The sequence below is a fragment of the Lingula anatina genome, chromosome 10 (assembly GCF_051362555.1).
Source record: "Lingula anatina isolate TDL-2025a chromosome 10, LinAna3.0, whole genome shotgun sequence".
Taxonomy (NCBI): Eukaryota; Metazoa; Brachiopoda; class Lingulata; order Lingulida; family Lingulidae; genus Lingula; species Lingula anatina.
The window spans coordinates 1,929,256-1,949,058 of NC_141776.1; the positions used below are offsets into that span (position 1 = coordinate 1,929,256).

General features: G+C 35.8%; 2 protein-coding genes across 8 annotated transcripts; one reads left to right on the top strand and one right to left on the bottom strand.

Annotated features, from left to right (window-relative positions):
• The first annotated feature begins 1,549 nt into the window (after nt 1-1,549).
• On the top strand, nt 1,550-14,525 carry LOC106157468 (proline-, glutamic acid- and leucine-rich protein 1-like). Of its 2 annotated transcripts, none has more exons than XM_086997213.1 (16): nt 1,550-1,694; nt 2,237-2,301; nt 2,585-2,690; nt 3,263-3,412; nt 3,776-3,847; nt 4,037-4,096; nt 4,465-4,615; nt 5,011-5,140; nt 9,361-9,448; nt 9,706-9,800; nt 10,585-10,695; nt 11,015-11,153; nt 11,565-11,768; nt 12,279-12,488; nt 12,928-13,620; nt 13,898-14,525. In XM_086997213.1, the coding sequence occupies exons 1-16, from the start codon at nt 1,581-1,583 to the stop codon at nt 13,946-13,948; spliced, it is 2,439 nt and encodes an 812-aa protein (XP_086853339.1). In that variant the 5' UTR covers nt 1,550-1,580; the 3' UTR covers nt 13,949-14,525. The 2 variants fall into 2 exon arrangements, with proteins under 2 accessions (XP_086853339.1, XP_086853340.1); XM_086997214.1 differs by lacking the exon at nt 1,550-1,694 and adding an exon at nt 1,777-1,938.
• Nucleotides 14,225-19,481, bottom strand: LOC106157462 (dehydrogenase/reductase SDR family member 11-like). 6 transcript variants are annotated; one of them, XM_086997219.1, is made up of 8 exons: nt 19,234-19,481; nt 18,158-18,291; nt 17,433-17,636; nt 16,706-16,800; nt 16,166-16,295; nt 15,763-15,837; nt 14,598-14,663; nt 14,225-14,382 (listed from the first exon to the last, which is right to left on the bottom strand). In XM_086997219.1, exons 2-8 carry the CDS (start codon nt 18,287-18,289, stop codon nt 14,341-14,343), a joined length of 744 nt encoding a protein of 247 aa, XP_086853345.1. In that variant the 5' UTR covers nt 18,290-18,291; nt 19,234-19,481; the 3' UTR covers nt 14,225-14,340. The 6 variants fall into 6 exon arrangements, with proteins under 6 accessions (XP_086853345.1, XP_086853343.1, XP_086853342.1 ...); XM_086997217.1 differs by having other exon boundaries at nt 18,158-18,300; XM_086997216.1 differs by having other exon boundaries at nt 19,215-19,480.
• Nucleotides 19,482-19,803: the final 322 nt, after the last annotated feature.

Genomic DNA, 19,803 nt, shown 5'->3' on the forward strand with positions numbered 1-19,803 from the left:
GGATTTTCTGTAAAGAACCCCTAGTATTGATTTCAAGTTTACGTGTGCTGTGTGAAAGAGGGTAGGCCCCTATTTGTTAAATGAGTATATTCACTTTTTAGGGCGAAGGATATATTCTGCAAGTAGTAAAATATAATGGAATAGCGCAAGGTAATTTACATCGAGGTATTGAGAAACAGAGATAAAAACCGAGGAATTATTCAAATGTGGGTGATATTGTCATCACGTAGAATTCAATGCAGACCAGAGCTTCAACATACCTGACAGGGCTGCTTGATAACAAAATATCTATCTAAACCTTGGATATTCGTTATTATGTCCAAGTCTAAACAGGGAACTAAGTACAACATGAGAAATGGAGCGATGCGGGGAGTAGAGACCCCCGAATTTTCTTTTCCTCGGGATTTTTATTTTTATATCATTATTACTATCGATTGATATCTTCATGTCGAAAGTTAAGAAATTTTATACCAAGCAGTATCATATACGTTAACATTTTCAAATTGTACAGTTATCTAAACCAAGTGTTTTCATGCTGTGTCAACCGTTTTATCTGCATATTTTTCTGGGGGAAACCAGCTGTATTGTATTTTATGATAACATTTATTCTCTTTCATTATATGCAAGAACATATGCCATTTTTTTTTTCAATTTGTTGCAGGTACATGTAGGCCTACAATATTTTCCACGACTAAGCCTACATGTACATATTTTTAACAAAGTTTTTAATGTTTTTTCGAAAAATGGATCGGTGATGATAATTATTCAGCGATACCATATGCATTGTGTCTTGCTTTGCAGGATTAACGAGACACAGTGAAGGAAGCCAACTGTTTAAGTTCTACAATACATATATAGATTTTTATCAATGATGAAATATCATAGCAATTATATTTTCTTGAAAAAAAAAAAGAAAGAAAAAGAGGAGAAAAAGAGGAAAAAAGAAAAGACAAAAAGGAAGGTTATAAAAAGCAAAAAAAAAAAAAAAAAAAAAAGAAAAAAAAGAAAAAAAAGAAAAAAAGAAAAAACACTAACAAGCTTTACCCTTATATTGATTTGTTTTACTATTATTATTATTATTATTATTATTATTATTATTATTATTATTATTAGGCCTATTGGAAAAATAAAGAATTTTGAAAGTTACAATGTTTAGTCAACATTTCTTCTTCCTCGTTTTAATTATTAGTAGATGTAAATAAAACTTTAGAGATATTTTTATTATGACTACTGTAGTATCAATTAATCATTTCTACGGGAAAAAACCGTTGAATACCAGAACACTAACTTTTGGGCCCAATATACGTGTGCAAATATCCCTTTTCTCTGTCGGGGGGACTGCCGCGTCATCAGGCTGATAAATATAGTAGTATTTTGACTAGTTCCAGGCAATAAGAGCTCGCTGTATGATACATTTTTTACATTGATAACAATTAAAATATTTCAAATTGAAATAAGTTGGAGAAAAAATTATCTTTTTATTACTATTAATCTTTTCACCTAGCATTCGAATGTTTGATTATGAAGTCGATTAAAATAAAAGTGTCTCACACTGATATGAGGAACAAAGCGCAAACAATATGGAAGGACGGGAACACGTGTTGTCGGTGTTGACAACAAATTTTGAAGGAAATTTGCGGTCTCTGGTAGATTTCAGACAGATTGTAGACGAACACACACTCTACAACACACAGGTAATGATTGTATGTTATAATTCAGAGTCAAATTAGTTTTATATATTGTAGATTATTCCTTATCACATCAGCTGTCTTGTGTTCGTGTCGTGTGTCAAGTGCAAGGTTCTAGTAGCTATGACTATATACGGCACTAGTGCTTTATCTATCTAGTGTGAACTAACATAACAGTGAACAGAAGTGCTAGGAGGCTTATTGTTCTGAATACATGCACCACAGGTTTTGGGATTCTTCTGAGTTCCAGGTGAGTGGATACGGAAGCTGTTAATAGGGTGGCATGCAGACAGAAGCCTAATTACTCGTTACTGTTATGGAGTGCTTCAGTTGTACAGCATACAAACGGATAAATGAAGTTAAAATATGGTTGCTGTAGACGCCAAATTTAACTAATGTATTGGTTTAGTTAAATATAGTAAGCAGTTAATTGTTCTTCAATTGTTTTTGAGGAATGGAAATTCCTTTATTGCGTTATTGCTTGGCATTTAATTGTGCCCTACTTGGCCTTGAGTCTATAATATTTTAATCTTTTTGCTTATTCTCAGAAAGCAAGTCAAATTCAAGATGAGATAAGTAAAATCAACTCAGGTCTAAATGCAGCAAAATCCAGGTAAGCATACACTTATTGTTTCTGTTTAAAACTTTTCCCATGTTATATATCATATATATGTATGTTCCAACTACCAAGCTAATGAACATTTTTGCTCATTTTCCCATATTACTTTTATCTGTTATGTTGAGAGAAAACAGGGGGCCTTCTACGTAATTTAGACTTGTGTTTAGCTCTCATTTTCTTTTATTTACTTATTTCTGAAGTAATTTTTATGTGTGAGATATCTTGTTTGTTATTATTTTACTGTTTTTTTTTTTTTCATTTTTGTACATTTTTGTAGAGTTGAGAGTCTTGTACTGCTGAATGATCTTCTCAGCCAGTGTAGCACAGAAACTCTGTCACAGTATACCATCACTTGGACACGCCTTCTCATACAGATTATCAAGGTAAGAATAACCAATAAAATTAAAGCAGATCAATGTCTTACCAGTTAAAGGGATAATAACTCTTCGTTTTGGCCAAAAAATGAATTTTCCTGGAGTAAACAACAATTTTCCCATACTAACCAATGGTTAATGAATCCATTTTCACATTCAAAGTTAGTCCCTGGTTTTTTTCTAAAAAGTTTGGTTTTTTGTTAAAATCTCTTAAGATTAAAATCCCTTAAGAGATTATAACAGAGTATAGCCATCAATGGAGGTCACATGGTCTGAAGGCAAGCTCAGATATCAGAATAATAGCTATAACTGCTGTTTTTGTCATACCACAGAATATATTATATTTCTGTGAGTTATTCACAATGTTTTTATTGTGAAAAATAGACCTCATACGAAGAGTTATTATCCCTTTAACTTCTTTTTTTTTCAGGACCAAGTATTATTGTAACCAGTCAGCAAAATTGGGAATCTTCAACAAGAAGAGAAATTTATTTTAAATTGAATTGTTAAGATAAATGACCCATTTTCAAATAACCTGTTTTTTTCCAAATCTGTCATGTTTTCCATGTATAACCTTTCAGGGCTATGCACCAGCAAGTATTCACAGACTGGCGTGTTATGTACTAGGAAGTCTTACAGAGAAGTCCTCCACTTGCCCTGAGTTGGCTCGACAGGTTGCCCTTGACTCCTTGCCCCAGCTCATTCCTGCTCTGCTTGCTATGAAGGAAGAGGTATGTATAGTCTCTCTCTCTCTCTCTCTCTCTCTCTCTCTCTCTCTCTCTCATTAACACATCTTTATTGAAATAGCTGATAGTTAAGATGCTATAAGATGTTATTAGGATGTTATTATATCAGTTATTCACAATGTCCTGGCTTATTCAATAATCATTTGCCTTAGTACATTAGTTCTATGTTCACTTTAATGACACCTAATTGAAAATTCAGCTCAGATGCACATAATGACAACTCTGTCTCTGTTTTATGACTGTAACTACTTGCATGGGAAACAAGTATTTGAAATTTATAGAACTTTCATTCTTTACATATGCATTTATCTCTGTTTAAATTATGAATGTGCATTTTCTATCTAACAGAGTTTAGAAGCAGCCTTGTACTGTATTGGGAAGTGTATGCAGTTCTATCCGGGACCTTGTGGCACTTTTAAGGTTATAACACTATATATTTCATACATGAATATATCTGGTTTCTCATCATTATTATTACCATTGGTTTATCATTTTAAAATCTCTATATTCTTAAAGCCTATTTATTATTAATTCTATGTAATTTTGTTTGACATTAATCCATGGTAAAATATTTATTACATTAACATTTTATGTCTTCTATCATTTCAGGGTAAAATTGAAAACTGGGTTATAGATCAATTAACTAAAGAGAACCCCAGAGTTGTGGAGGTAAGATAGCAGATTATATCATTTGGGTGTGTAGAAAATATCTTTTTTAAAATTATGGCACAGGTTTCAAACTCCCACAACATTGAACAATATTGATCTCTATCTGTTACAGATGATTACTGTGCATTTTAATATACAATGTTTAAAAATATTTTTTATTATCATTCATTTATTTGCTTTTTTGTGTCTGTTTTTACTATGAAGTTTACTTTTCAGTGTAAAATACATACACAGTTCATCACATCACATACCAGTTGTGATGACCAAACTTGGCACTGATTCTTAAAATAGACTGCAATTTTCATACATTTATTTTGCCCATACCCACTTCTTGTCAGTCCTGATAGACAAACATGTTCCTCTTCCAGGCTGCTGTTTCTGTCTTCCCCTGGCTGTCTCAGTGTGGAGGGGGAGGAAACCAGGGAATAAAACACGCAGAATCATGGAGCAGTAACTGTCACAAGCTGCTGGGCTCTCTTCATGATACTCTTGATCAGCTTTATGAAGGGGTGGAGTCAGGTATGGATTTAATTACATTTAATTTATTTATCTATTTGTTTTACTAACTTGTCTGTTTATTTGATTTTGTTATAAAAAACCTATTTATGAAAAATTGAAATGGCTCACTCTTTTTTAAAGCTGAAAATCCCTCATGATGTGACCACAGCATTTTATTTGATTTTGTTTAAAATTTTAATTTTCAGTGTACATATTTTGTAAAGGAAGCCAAAGCAATATGTGAATTTTTTTATGGCAAAATTCACAATGCACCATTTTTAAATTCCAAATAAAACTGGAGGGTAGGTATAGATGGCACTGAATACACTGAGGCCTGAAATTGAATATGGAAATGAAACATATTTTCAAGGGGACAACCTGAATTAAACCTATTGGATGAATTGTTTATTTTGTAGGAGTGGAAGAGAACAAGAAGAAGTCTGAAAAGCTTTCTTTGAGTCCAGTACAAGGCACAGGCATGGAGAGAATTGTGGGTTTACGTAACAGGCTGGACATGTTATGTGGTTGTCTAGGGGGAATGCTGAGGTAAGGTTTTATTATTTTCAGTACCTTTACTCATCAGTGCCACCGTACCCATTTTTATGTACAGACACAGATGTGTCTGTACATATAGCCATCATCTGCGTCTGTCGTCGCCGTCGTCGCCGTCGTCGCCGTCGCTGTCGCCGTCGCCGTCGCCGTCGCCGTGCACTTTTACCGATAACACGATAAGTGGAAAACCATTTTGCCTTTTGATTTGAAACTTGCAGAACTGATGAATATTCATAATACGCAGGTCAAGTTCGAAAATCAGCATGATGGGGTCACTCTTAGGGAATTTATGCTGTTTTTTCACTTTTTTCAACATATATGCAGCACCGATAACACGATAAGTGGAAAACCATTTTACCTTTTGGCTTGAAACTTACAGAACTGATGAATATTCATAATACGCAGGTCAAGTTCGAAAATCAGCATGATTGGGTCATTTTTAGTGAATTTAGGCTATTTTTTCACTTTTTTTCAGCATTTTTGCAACACTGATAACACAATAAATGAAGAGCTGTTTTACCCTTTGGCTTGAAACTTACAGAACTGATAAATATTCATAATACGCAGGTCAAGTTCGAAAATCAGCACGATCGGGTCATTTTTAGTGAATTTAGGCTATTTTTTCACTTTTTTTCAGCATTTTTGCAACACTGATAACACAATAAATGAAGAGCTGTTTTACCCTTTGGCTTGAAACTTACAGAACTGATAAATATTCATAATACGCAGGTCAAGTTCGAAAATCAGCACGATCGGGTCACTTATAGGGAATTTATGCTGTTTTTTTTCACTTTTTTCAGTATATATGCAACACTGATAACACAATATAAGAAAAACAGATTGGCCAATTGTCATTATACTCACAGGAGGGGCCAATCTTACTAAAACGCAGGTTGAGTTTGAAAATCAGCATAATCAGTCCATTATTTTAAAAGGTAATGCTGTTTTTTCACATTTCCTCACATTCAATTCTTAGGCATGTTAACAGTCTCATTATTGAACTAATAAGATACGTAAATGTGTTTGTTTGGCATTTCCTGCATCTTTACAACATTGTTAGTTGATTTTGTAAAAATGATGGTAAACTTGTTATCATGTATTGTGTAATAAAGTGTCAAAAATGGAAATAAACTCATATCATTGCAGTTTGTCAGATGCATTCATCCACTATGTTCAGAATCTCAGAATGGAGGAAGTTGGGCATTTAAAACTGTTCTATTGATACTTTTCCCATCTCATCAATTTTCTTCATTGGTCATATAAAAATGGCAGTAAACTGTTTATTTTGTTTAATGTTTAAAAAGTGTTAAAAATGGAAATAAACCCATTTCAGAACAGTGCTGTATTGTTTACATTTTGGCATTTTCAATATGTGACTTTGAAGTTCCATGGGCCTGAAGGCTTTTGCTAGTCACATTTTCTGAATAACCATGATGCTAATATTTTATAATTAAAAATTGATGGTCATTATGCTGTAAAACATGTAATATTGCATGAAAATTTGAAGAAACCCCTATTTTGGGCACTGCTCCCATGATGACCATTTAAGGAAAATCATGTCACTTACTGTTCTCAAACTTACAGGAAAGAAACATGGGACTAAAATACAGCTCCAGTAGGCAATGCAGGCCGTTTGGTAAATTTTTCTGGCAATTAAACAGTTTTTTGTGAAAATTTAATTTTTCACTTATTGGCATTTTCAAGGTGTGACTTTGAAGTTCCATGATCCTGAAGACCTTTGCTTGTCACATTTCCTGAATATCCGTGATACTAATATTTTATAATTAAAAATTGATGGTCATTATGCTGTTAAACATTATGTAATGTTGCATCAAAATTTGAAGAAACCCCTATTTTGGGCACTGCTCCCATGATGACCATTTAACAAAAATCATGTCAATTACTGTTCTCAAACTTACAGGAAAGAAACATGGGTCTAACATACAGCTTCAGTAGGCAATGCAGTCTGTTTGGTAAATTTTTCTGGCAATTAAACAGTTTTTTTGTGAAAATTTAATTTTTTACATATTGGCATTTCCAAGGTGCGACTTAGAACCTCCACGGGCTTGAAGACCCGTGCTAGTCACATTTTGTGAAAATCCATGACACTGATATTTTATTATTAAAAATCGATGGTCATTATGCTGTTAAGCATTATGTAATGTTGCATCAAAATAGAAGAAAACACAATTTTTGGTGCTGCTGCCTTGATGACCATTATGGGAAAACCGTGTTACTTATGACTGTCAAACTTTCAAAAAAGAAACACAGGACTAAAATGCAGCCTGATTCAGAAAAGCAGTCTAATTGGCTTCTTTTTCTGGAAGTTATACATTTTAGTGTTATATTCATTATCTTTTTTGGCATATTCATTGTGGGACTCGGAGCTCCCATGGACATGAAGCCAAATGGTAATCATATTTTCTACATGTCCATCCTATTTATAGTCAATAAATAAAAATTGGTGATAATTATTCTCTAATTTATTATGTAATGTTACATCAAAATTGACAATATTTTTGCACTGCTACTGCAAACATTATGAAAAGAAAACTGTGCTACTTATTATAATTTTAAACTTACAAGTACGATTTTTAGGATTGGCCTTCAGCTCATGAGAAAACCAGCTCTATTGGATTATCATGTTTATTGTATTTATGCATTTTTTGTGAAATTTTCATTTTTCTCATTCTGGCACTTTCTAAGTATAAACTTGAACTCTGATGGGCCTGAAGCCTTATGCTTTTACTTTCCTCTGTGTTACCTGTTGTGCATAAGTTGATGTTGACTGTGCAGTTAAACATAATGTATTATTGCATCAGAATTGGTAGTCTCCTATTTTGGGCATTATGGTTTTGTGCTTTTCTTAAGGTGACTTATGGGCCTGAAGACCTTTGAGTGGGTCAGTCTGTAAATTACCCTTGGGTATCACTAGATTAATTTCAGAGTTATAAAGTCATTTGCTTTAATAGGCCATTAAATGAGATTACGTAAAGCACACTTGTTGATATTTCCCTGTAAACTCCCAAAGGGAAAGCTCTCTGCTAGATTAATAATAAGGAAGCAGTGATAATTATGCAGGTAAATTTTGTTTAATATTGCAAATAAGTTTTATATATATATATATATATATATATATATATATATATATATCAAACTGGAAGATTAAAAGTTTGAATAGCAGCTTCATTGGAATTATATTTACCTCAAGCTCTGCCAAGGAGGTTATATTTTCACCCCTGTTTGTCTGTCATCCACATAACACAAAAAGTTATGGACTGATTTTGCAGAAATTTTCAGGAACTGTCGGAAGTGGGCCAAAGAGGACAATGATTAATTTTTGGTGGTGGTCCGGATCAATAATCAATCAATTATCAATAATAATCAACAATTGCTGCCTTGGCAGAGGTCTGCACTCTCAAAGTGCTTTTCTAGTTTTGTTGTTCTCCTTTATAATTTTTTCTCAAACACTTGCATTTGTGACTTTTAGCCCCAGGCAGGCTGTCATCTGCCTGGGGCTCTGCACATTTTCTGTATTTCTACATAAGCAGTTATATTGTTTTTTATGTCTTTAAACATTATGTAATATTATTTTATGCACTGTCATCATTTTTCAAATATTGAGACTTTCATAATGTGAATTTGAACTCTCATGGTCCTGAAACTGTAATCTTATTGAAGGGGTGGATTGAGACCATCTTCTGGGTCTTCCGGAAGACAGTCAGGTTATTAAGTTTATATTGACTGGTATCTATTTTTTTCTGTTGGAACACCATCAAAATGGAGGATGGATCAACATAGATACTTTGTAATACTGTCAGAAAATATCTCTGGGTCCGCTCCTTTTATTGACCATGTTACCTGTTGTGCAAGATTAAAATTCAGTGTTGACTGACAGTGCTATTATAAGCATTATTTATTATTGCATCAAAATTGACAAAATGACCTTTTTTGCATCTTTATTTTCTGTTTTTTGTCTGTACATTTGACAGCTTTGCTGCCTTGTTCTTTGATTGTTTTTCCAAAAGAAAGTATAAAAGTATAAAAGTATTTTAAAATTTAAAATAATAGTAATTAAAAAAAGGTGTTCTAATTCCGTACTTAAAACTGTCAGATGCAACTTAATTTCATTTATCTGACATAAATGAAGTCATTATAAACGTCAATCACTAATTTGCTATTGATATTTACCAGTGCTATGATACTGTTTATAGCACCACCTTCCCAGCTGTAGTGAGGATTCCTGTACCAGAAGTGATCGGGTTCATACAGAGGGCGCTGGCAGTTACTGGTAGAGCTTTGGTAAGATGATCCCCTCAAACTTGTGTAGATTGCCAAATGTTGAGACAAAATATTTTAATTTTTATACATGTTCAATGTCGTACATATTACACACAAAAATAAGAGATGGATGGAGTGAAGAAGAGGTAGAGAAACATTGTGAATTTTTATTGACTTTAAATTTTTCTTCATGATAAAAATGTCAACTCTGATTTGGCTATATTTGTAGATATCAAGTTTATTAAATTTATTTATTATTATTGTTACTATTATTTTAGCTACTCCGTCCATCCACAGATAATCTACAGTTGCTCTCAGTGTTACCATTCCTGCACACCTCTGTCCTCAGGGTGCTGTCCTGTCTCATCTCAAGGTATGTGTTACCATTCCTGCACACCTCTGTCCTCAGGGTGCTGTCCTGTCTCATCTCAAGGTATGTGTTACCATTCCTGCACACCTCTGTCCTCAGGGTGCTGTCCTGTCTAATCTCAAGGTATGTGTTACCATTCCTGCACACCTCTGTCCTCAGGGTGCTGTCCTGTCTCATCTCAAGGTATGTGTTACCATTCCTGCACACCTCTGTCCTCAGGATGCTGTCCTGTCTCATCTCAAGGTATGTGTTACCATTCCTGCACACCTCTGTCCTCAGGGTGCTGTCCTGTCTCATCTCAAGGTATGTGTTACCATTCCTGCACACCTCTGTCCTCAGGGTGCTGTCCTGTCTCATCTCAAGGTATGTGTTACCATTCCTGCACACCTCTGTCCTCAGGGTGCTGTCCTGTCTCATCTTATGGTGTGTATATGGTAGAATTAAAACTTTTTTCTAGAGATCTTTAATTTCTCTCTTTTTACTTCTTAACTGATGCCATTTTCTAAAAAAATCAATTAAGAATTGTAAAAAATTCACTACCCTTGCTGAAGTTTTTTATGTGAAAATAATTTAGTTCAAAAATTTTAAGGTTTTATGTAATTTTATTTATGCTTCGTGATTCTGATTATGATGAGAATTTAAGCTTAGTGAAATAATTGTCTTCATAAACTTAGTTCTTTCTTCAGCTTTTTTCTTATGTACCTACTAGTAACTATTTGTATTTGTAATTTTTTGTTCATCTTTATTTGATATGTTTTTTATTTTTATATTTCTTTTTCTTTTATAGTTGCCAAAAGAACCTAATCTCCTATACCAGCACAGTAAATCAACTTCTCATCCAAACTCTGTCCTGGACTATAACTGAAGACACAGCAGATGGTAGGAAAAGACCTTATGGGTAAGTCACATGACTTCTCACAGAATTTCCAGAGTTCAGTGCTTTATGCAAAAAGAAAGCAAATCTGTTTCTTTAAAGTAAAAATGAATACAAAGAGGGTCATTAAGTAGATAAGTTTGAACAGATTGGCTTTTGTATAGCAATTTCCATTGTTAAAATAATAATTACTATTATAATTATACTTGCAAACTTTTCTTAAAAAATAATGTTAAAATGAGCAAAGGACACAGAATTTTCACAACTAATAAACTTGCAAATAAATTTGTATAGAAAGAATGAATTTGTATGTTTATCTACTTCTCCATTTATTTACTTTTAGTAATTTACGAAAAGAAGTATATTCCACACTCGTCGTCTGGGTCCAAACACTTGGTGCATCCTCTAATGTTCATAATATTATAGACCAGTTGTTGACTCAGCTGAAAAGAGATATCACTCCAGATGTTGACGTTATAAAGGTATTAATGAGATTTCATGATTACATATAAGAGAATTAAACAAACTGACATTAAGTGTGTGATCATTCAAGTACATGTCCTACTGAAGGTATTTACTTTGGTAAGGTAACTTTCCATATGCAGACACTATTATAAATAATAGTGGTTAATTAAATGTATGTCTGAATAATGCTGTCGTGTTAAGTTTAGTGACAGTGAGGAAGAGTACTAAAGTTTCTGTACAGGTTACCATTGTTTACAGCTCTGTCTTCCCGAGCAGGAGCTGCATGTTCATCTCTGGTTAAAATATTATTGTACTAGTAAAACAGTGCTTCCATCTTACTCTAATCTCTCTGGCAGAAGTAAACTTTAAAATAGTTATTTAATAAATCCGATTTTCTTAAAAACATTTTCGTACTGACTTTATTTCAGCTGGAGACTATTAATAAGAAGCCAGATCAGTACACAGAGCCTCCTAATAAAAGGAAGAAGGGTAATAAAGCTGGATTAGAAGGTGTGTCCACTCGTAAAGTTCTTGACCACTCGGCTAATGCTGATGTCTGTCTCTCTGCTCTGGCTGCTTTGAGACACCTTCTGGTGGCTGTTGGAAGTTTGTTAAAAGTTCAGAGGATTAGGGTAGGTGAATTGCTAAACATTAATCACTCACAAATTTCAAACACCTTATTTTCTTACAATATTTATTCCCAAAAGATTTATATTTTTGATTGCGCTCAGAAAAAATTCCCCTCTGATGGAAGCCTGACCTGCTTCTTGAAACTTTTTTATTTATTACTTGCAGATTTTTTTTAGGAGGGAGGACATGATTTTTCTGATTAAAAAATTAAATTGAAAGCAAATACTAGTATTGATATTTGGGTTTTTCATTATTTATAGTTGCAGTGAGTTATCAGATATGATGTTTTGTTTCTTGTCTGATAAAAAGTGAAAGCAAATATTGATATTCGTGTTGTTTTATTATTTATAGCTGCACTGAATTATCAGACATGATATTTTTGTGTTTAGGAGAGGTCGTATGTAATCAAAAACAGCTAACATGAATGACTATAGACAAGGAGAAAAGTAAGGACACTTAGATTCATGTACTTTAACATGGTGTTTTACATATATATTCTATCATTAATACAGGATATCCAAGAAATCGCCTTACCCCTGGCACTGCGTGTCCAGGCCTTCACTGACCAGGGGTCACCTGGGCCATACTCAGACCCAGAGTGCAGGAGAGAGCTGTACCATGTGATCCAGTGTCTGTTTCTGATCCCGGCATCCAAGTGTCCGCCCCCCACCCACTGTGTGATAAGGCTGTTTACTGGTGGACAGAATGACCCAGACAGAAAGGTGACATGAGAGAAATGTTTATTGTAAAATATGAACAGTTTTATGTGATGCGTAAATTTTACTTCTGCGATACTGTTCATGGGAACTTGACTATTGTGGTGACGACCTTTTTCAAAGTATTTAAACTGAAGGCTGTGGGAAATGGAAAAAACTCTCAAGAAAAATTTATCAGTCATTAGTCATGAGCATCAGTTTCAATATTTAAAAATGGTAACTGTCTTAAGAAAAATGAATTTTGCTGATTAAGATACATATTTTAAAAGATTCAACTCTAAGACTTACATGAATAATTATGTGTGGTTTAAAGATATTTGCACAACATATCAATACTGATGAGTGGGTAAGAAAATAAGGGTAATACTTTAAATTAAAATATTCTTTTCAGTTGTTGAAAATAGAAAAGCAATGGCTAACTTATTGAATTGACCTTTTCATTCAGGTATCTTCATTCTGTCAAGAGGCACTCACAATTTGCGAAGCAGTCATTCATCCCAGAGTCCCATCACTCCAACAAACTGTTCTCTGGACTGTAGATGGCAGCAAAATCCAAGATGTTAACAAGACAAGCCAGGTTTCAAAATCAACTGTTGACAATTCTTTATTTATAAGTGGGAAAAATAGGCAATGTGGGGAATCTATTTTCACAACGAGTTTCCAAGATTCACAGTCAGTTGTAAAACAAACAAATTACCTAATAAAAGATGACACGATAGGTAAATCTGGTGCACCAAGTAACGTGTCTGCTGCCATGGACAAGCCTGCTGCTGAGGAGAACTCTTCAGAAAGTGAGGAAGAATGTTCTGATGTTGCTATGGAAACTGAAGAGAAGGAGGTTAAAAAGAGCAAAACAGTTTCCACAACTGAAAGCTTGACCACCAAATCAGACGATATTTTCACTGAAGCATCAACAAGTAAAGATGATACACTCTCAGGTAATGGGAATGAATTTTTTTCTGTAATGTCTACACAGCCAACTGGGACTAAAGCAGCTACTGTGGCACCACCTGTAGGGGGTAATAGAAATGAAAGGACGGCTACAGCAGTGACACCTGCAGGAGAATTCCTCAGTGAAGATGAAGAGACAAAAACCCACAAGCGAAAATTGTCAGAAATGGAGGAAAGCAGTGATCAGGTTAGTGAAGGATGATAAAACATGGTCACAACTATATGTGGGTGGCAGAAGACGCCTTGGGCTCTGTCTTCTTTTTTATAGCACCCAAAGGAATTGATGTGTAGCCCCACCTAGCAGGAGGGAATTATTTTCTTCCTTCTGAGCTCCTAACTGGGCCATCTTTATCAACTAGTAGTTCAATATTATCAACCTTATTTTGGAAAGAAAACAACCATATAATTGAGTATAATTATGAAACTAATCTTTATTCATTAATTTTTTTCTGTTCTCTTTACAGGTGGAGAGCATGTTGGCTAGTTTTGTAGATGCCCAGCCAGACTCAGACTGATTGCGACATTAATTTGTGGTTTAAAACACATCACTTGAAGATAAATTTGGGACAGCGTCTTTGATTTTGAAGGATCACTCGGTGTGAATTATGAAGTGTTGACAACATGTGCAACAAAACTGAGAAAAAGTTGAGAAATGGTCCACTATTTGGACAAGAAAAAACTGGAGACATGACCACGGATTTTTCGAAATATTTCTTATTATTTTCTTTTCTTTTATTTATATTTTTTACAATGTCGGTTTCAGAAAGCGCGTTATGGTTCTCTAACTACACAAAATCTTGAAAGCTTTATTGTGTTATATCCTGAAGAAAAAACTTTAGGAAACTGGACTTGATGCTTTATAAAGGCAAGAACTTGGCAGACGTGCAAAGACGGCAGTTGTCCCGGACTATAACGAGTCGTGGATGGCGTGGAGGCAAATATGGCGGACCTGAGAAATAAAGATAAAATAGACTAATAAATGCAGAAAGGCAGAAAAGACACTACCACATCCGACCTTTACGAAGAAAATTTTTACCCGAACACTTTTTTAAAATAAAGGACTTCAATATGCCATTTGAGGTCATTTTGTGCTGTCTCTAGTCTGTCTCTAATTCTTATCATTAAGTTTAACATACGTCCCAAAGTTGGTGAATTTTTACTTACGTTAACACATGGCGGGGCACCGAGGGCAAAGATCACGGCGGCAGCGACATCGTCTGGTTGAAGACTCTAGCGTGAAATGATATTACATGAAAAAATAGGGTGCATTTAGATTCACACATCGTACAAGCTTGGTCGACCCAACTCAGTGGGGGATACTCGCTTAAGTGCAATCAGTGTAACCAGCTTTATAAGCACACAATAAGTAAAACTTGCCCAACTGCACTGAAAGAAAATCCCCCGCAGAGTTGGACAGTCCTAAAAAGTTCAGTGTGTGAACCTGAATGCCGTCATAGATTTATAATCAATCATGTCAATTGGTATGGAAATGCGTTTTCGTTTGTTAGAACCATGTAAGCAAGGTTATGAAACAATTTCTTTGGAAATATTATTGCACCTTATACAAAAAAGGTAAAATTTAGTAAAACTGCCTTTAATATGAATCTACTTAATAGCAATGTGAGATTCATTTTGGTTTAAAAAACATCCTCCATACCCGAATATATCTGAAAAGACTTTGTAAACCTTATAGGCCGAGTGAATAAAATCAAGGTTTAGGTTTATTTCAGAGGAAAACGTGGCGTGTCACAGACCTATCATAAGCTGGACACAGTGTACAACAGGTCCAAAATGGTAAAAGATTAAGGAACCGTTCCTATAACCCTACCTTACTAGCTTGATCGATCTAACTCCTCGTGGTTTTCGCTTCTTGCATTCATTCAAAGCGGCTTAAATGCCTGGCACGCCCCCTCGTAACTTAAAGTGCTTGGATAAATTTGGGAAATCTTTCGGGCCCATGGTATTTGTATTGCTTTTCAAGGGAGAATCCACGCTGAGATGGATCATTCCTCTAGTACGATAAAGTTAGGGGAACGTAGTCGTAGATCCCATTCCCATACCTAGATCGATTTAACAGAATCGATACTTCTCCGAGGGGGTTCTCAATCAATTGCTTTCAGCTTAAGCGGCTCTGTTGCCTGGCACGTCTCCTGAAGCTGTTAGGTGGTAACTAACTATCGTTTAGCAGCTTTAGTAGGCTTGTCACACATCTAAGCCGTTCAATCTGAAAGCAATTTAGCGAGAAACCCTTCGGAGATGGATCGATCTTCTTAGATCTATATAAGTATACGAATGAGGTCTAAGCCCGCAAGAATTTATTGTAGCTTACATATTCCGGGCAGAAGACGCTGGCATCAAATAACCCTCTAACGAGCGGAGTGTCGACCACTGCAGGACTCAGGACCTAGTGACAGAGCATGATATTTATATAACAGGATGAGAATATTGCTCTGCATTAAAAAGATCTTAAATATACTTAATAAAATCATATTATCTAATCGCCCGTCTATGGACACTCGTGCGTTGCGAGGGACAGTTAATTACTAATAACACAAATACGACCCTTGTTATTCCAATACTGTATAAATACATTTATTGGCTTGTGCTTGCCTAAATTCTCTTTGCTTAATCATCTACTATAAAATTAATTATCGTCTGAACTGTTATAGTATATATATAAGTACATGTATCTTGAACCCAAATATAACTCTCTCCTTCTCTCTCTCTCATACCGTCGTCCTAATTTTCGTTTTCTCCTTTCTCAGCTCGTGTCGTAGGCCCTCAGTGAAAGCGTTCAGGGCTTGCTTTGTTGGGGTATACATGTGACATGGGATGTCTGCATGGACCGTGCTTCCACATACACTATAAACAGAGAAAAATGTCGAATTCAGCACGAATAACTAGTTAATCATATTTGGGATATGATTTTAAAAGTTTTCACATAAAAGGGCCATTCAGAATAGATGATCCGAGTACTAACTGATCCTCCGACTAAATATGGCCGACCCCACTTCAAAAGCGATGCCGTAAATTCCATATTGGTCTCCTGGCAGGGGCCTAACAATTAAACCTCGGACCTGAGATTTTATCCGTTTAATGGCGCGTGTAATTGTTGACCTGATCATTTATCTGTTAGTAAGTCATGATAATAAATATTTACCACGGCTGGCGCTTCAAACAATAGGATAATTGTACTCTTTTATGCCGCGCACAGTGGACGGCGAGCAGTTGAAACTAGTATGTATTCTGTTTAAAGCTGGTGTATGTATTACCTGCTGATGTTGATAATGTGCCCGTCATCCTTGTTCCTTTCTTGTATGGACTGAATGGTCAGCTGGGAAACGGTGATGACAGCGAATACATTCACCTGGAAAAAAAGGCTTTAGACTTATTCGCAATGAACGGTCGTTTAATTGCCGGTGTGACAGCAATGTCCTAGGAATAGAAGTCCTGGGAATTGAAGTCCCGCCCACCCATATAATCAGTACAGGTTGGGGTTTGTCGGATTCTTGGGGTTAGTATATATACATGTATATATATAGGACGAATGCCACCTGTACAAAGTCATAGGAAGCCGACTTCGGTTCCTAGCGGAATTCCGTTCCTGTTACACAAGTGCTTACGAAGAAAGTAAAAATTTAAAAAATGAGAAAATTTTCTAGGACTGGACAGTCATCTCGCTAGTACATGACTTTAACCCCCCCCCCCCCCCCCTCTCCCTTCGATTTCTGGTCCCCTCTTGAAATTTGTATTTTGCCTATCTGAAACATAAACATAAACCTTACCAAATGGCACCGTTCGCCATCTACAATACCAAAATTTTCGGGGCCCTTAAGCAGACTCCACGCCAAGTGGGGGCGGCGGGGGTAGACTTTGCATCCGCCGACCCCCCCCCCCTCCCCTTCAAACAATCCTGGATCCGCCCCTTCACCTGGATACTGGATCTTACAGTAATACGACTAATAATATGCTGAAAACATAGCAGCTGAGTTCTCTTACATCATACAATGTCTTGGTATCAGATAAAGACCCTGTCTTGCAATCCTGGTAGAAGTTGACTCCAGCGTTGTTAACGCATACGTCGACACCGCCCAACTGTTCCTTGATCTTTTGAAACATGGACTCGATCTCTTCTGTTTTGGTAAGGTCGCACTTCATTGGAATCAAACGACCCTTTTCGCCCTCAAGTCCCACTGCTGCTTTCTGGAATACAGATACATGTATTCAAACATCTTTTCTTCCAATGACAAAAATTAATTGATCAGTTTTGTGATTATCGTATTTAACATCTTAGTTACGCAACTAAACGTCTATATGTAGGAAGATGTTTGTAAGAGGTCGGTATTCTATACCAACGTCTATCTATTCTTCATCGCCCGAACGTATATGAGTTGTTGAATAAAGTATATCTATCATACATTGCCATTGTAGAAATAAAATAGATATAAAAATAATAAATAAGGGATAGCCACGAATTATTTGGGTAATGCACAATTGCCATTGGCAACTAGCTATATATCATGGTTCCAAATTCGTATTTTTATAGATATATAGGACATGAACAGGGAAACATGTACAGTTCTTTTAAAGAATTTGTCCTTGCATGGTTTTAATTTTTTAATTCTCCGCCCACACAATTTAATAGCAGTTATAGTGCTTTTCACCGAGGCATCCAATCTTAATTTTATTCTTCTTCTTCTTCTTCTTCTTCTTCTAAAACATACCTGCATTCCTTCCACGTGTCTGGCACATCCAACCACCACCATACCATTCTTAACCAGAGCACGAGCAATGGCTTCTCCCATCCCCCTCGATGCTCCTGTTACCAAGGCAACGCGCCCTGCCCAGCGATCCATTTCTGAAACAACTTCATATTAAAAGCAAATTTCCATTGGCAAAAACTTGTCGACTCTTTGGGATCGAGGGACAAGGTAAAACGACGGAGAGGGGGCGGATCGCAAAGCTTAACTTATTTCAAAGCACTTTAAACGCGTTTGCATATAATTCTTTCGATAATTGTGCATGGAGCCGTCGTTAGTTCTGCGATCATACACATATATGATAACCTCGTATCCCCTGTTATGGAAACCATATGTGTTAATCACATTATTCACCACGTTAGGTACACGTATATGTCGGATGCAGGGTATGTTGTATTAGAAATGCAGGGCATGTTGAATCAGTGAGGTAAACGAGTACACGAAGCACGTGTGGTTGCCAGCAAGTGCTTTTCATCAAGAACCCTATATGAACTAAATACGAGAACCTAAGGGAAACCCTTGTTTAAAAAAGCCCTGAAAATATCGCGCTGTAAAAGAAAAGCAGATTTGTAAGAAATAATATAAATATGGAACAGGAAATACATCTTTAATGTAAACCTCACTTTGCCCCCCCCCCCCTCCCACTTGACCCCAAGTCACCCGCACGACAATCCCCTTATATATACGCCGTTGGTTGGATATGACACATACATGTACTATATAACGTCTGTTAACTAGGGCAAATAGCACAAACTCAAAGTATGGGCACAGAAATGTTGTTACAGACTACTATATCGGGCCCTGTAATCTGACATTACTCACGCAAAATGTAGTCCACGTTTGTCTAACAGCAGGTGAGTCTTTTTTTCTCGACACCCGGAAGCTTCATCAAACGCCACCTTTGTTTTACCCCCAAATAAGCAGGGCTTTACTTAGGCCTACTCATTATTGTCAATGTGATAAGTGCCAAAAACAAGGACGCCGGTAGCTATTAAGCGGAAAAAATAGAGCGCAAACTCACCTTTCTACAATCTCCTTACCTCTTGTCGTTTTTAGTCAACGTAAATGGCAGAGTTATAACAGAGAGGTAGACTTCCAGTGACCTCAAAAACCTTAAGTTTCAACCGGTCGATATCAACTATAACGTGACTTGAAACCACCTTCAATCCTGCTTTATACACATGTACCAGTTAACCTATTTATAGCCACGAGTGAAATGACCTCGTTCTTCAGGCTAAGCATTTACAATTGGGTCAAAATGTAGAAACTTTTATAGTCTTAAGGTCGTTATACGAAACATTTATGGAACTATGCGGTTTTCTATGTAGTTCATAAATATTTTAAAGTTGGGTATTTCCATTTATAAAACACAGCACATGTGCATTATAGTAATGCTGGCTCTATGAACAAAATAGCACTAAATATGCAAAATGATAAAGCAAAAAAAAAGTTTGCATACACACCAAAACGTACCTCCAGGCTAAAATAGGTTACATGTATTATTATTATTGATAAATAATTCCAATCTTAGATAAACTCAGAAAATAAACAGCAGACCATATGCTGATATATCTTCCCTAGCTTTTGTCCTCAGCTTCACTGCCTTGCAA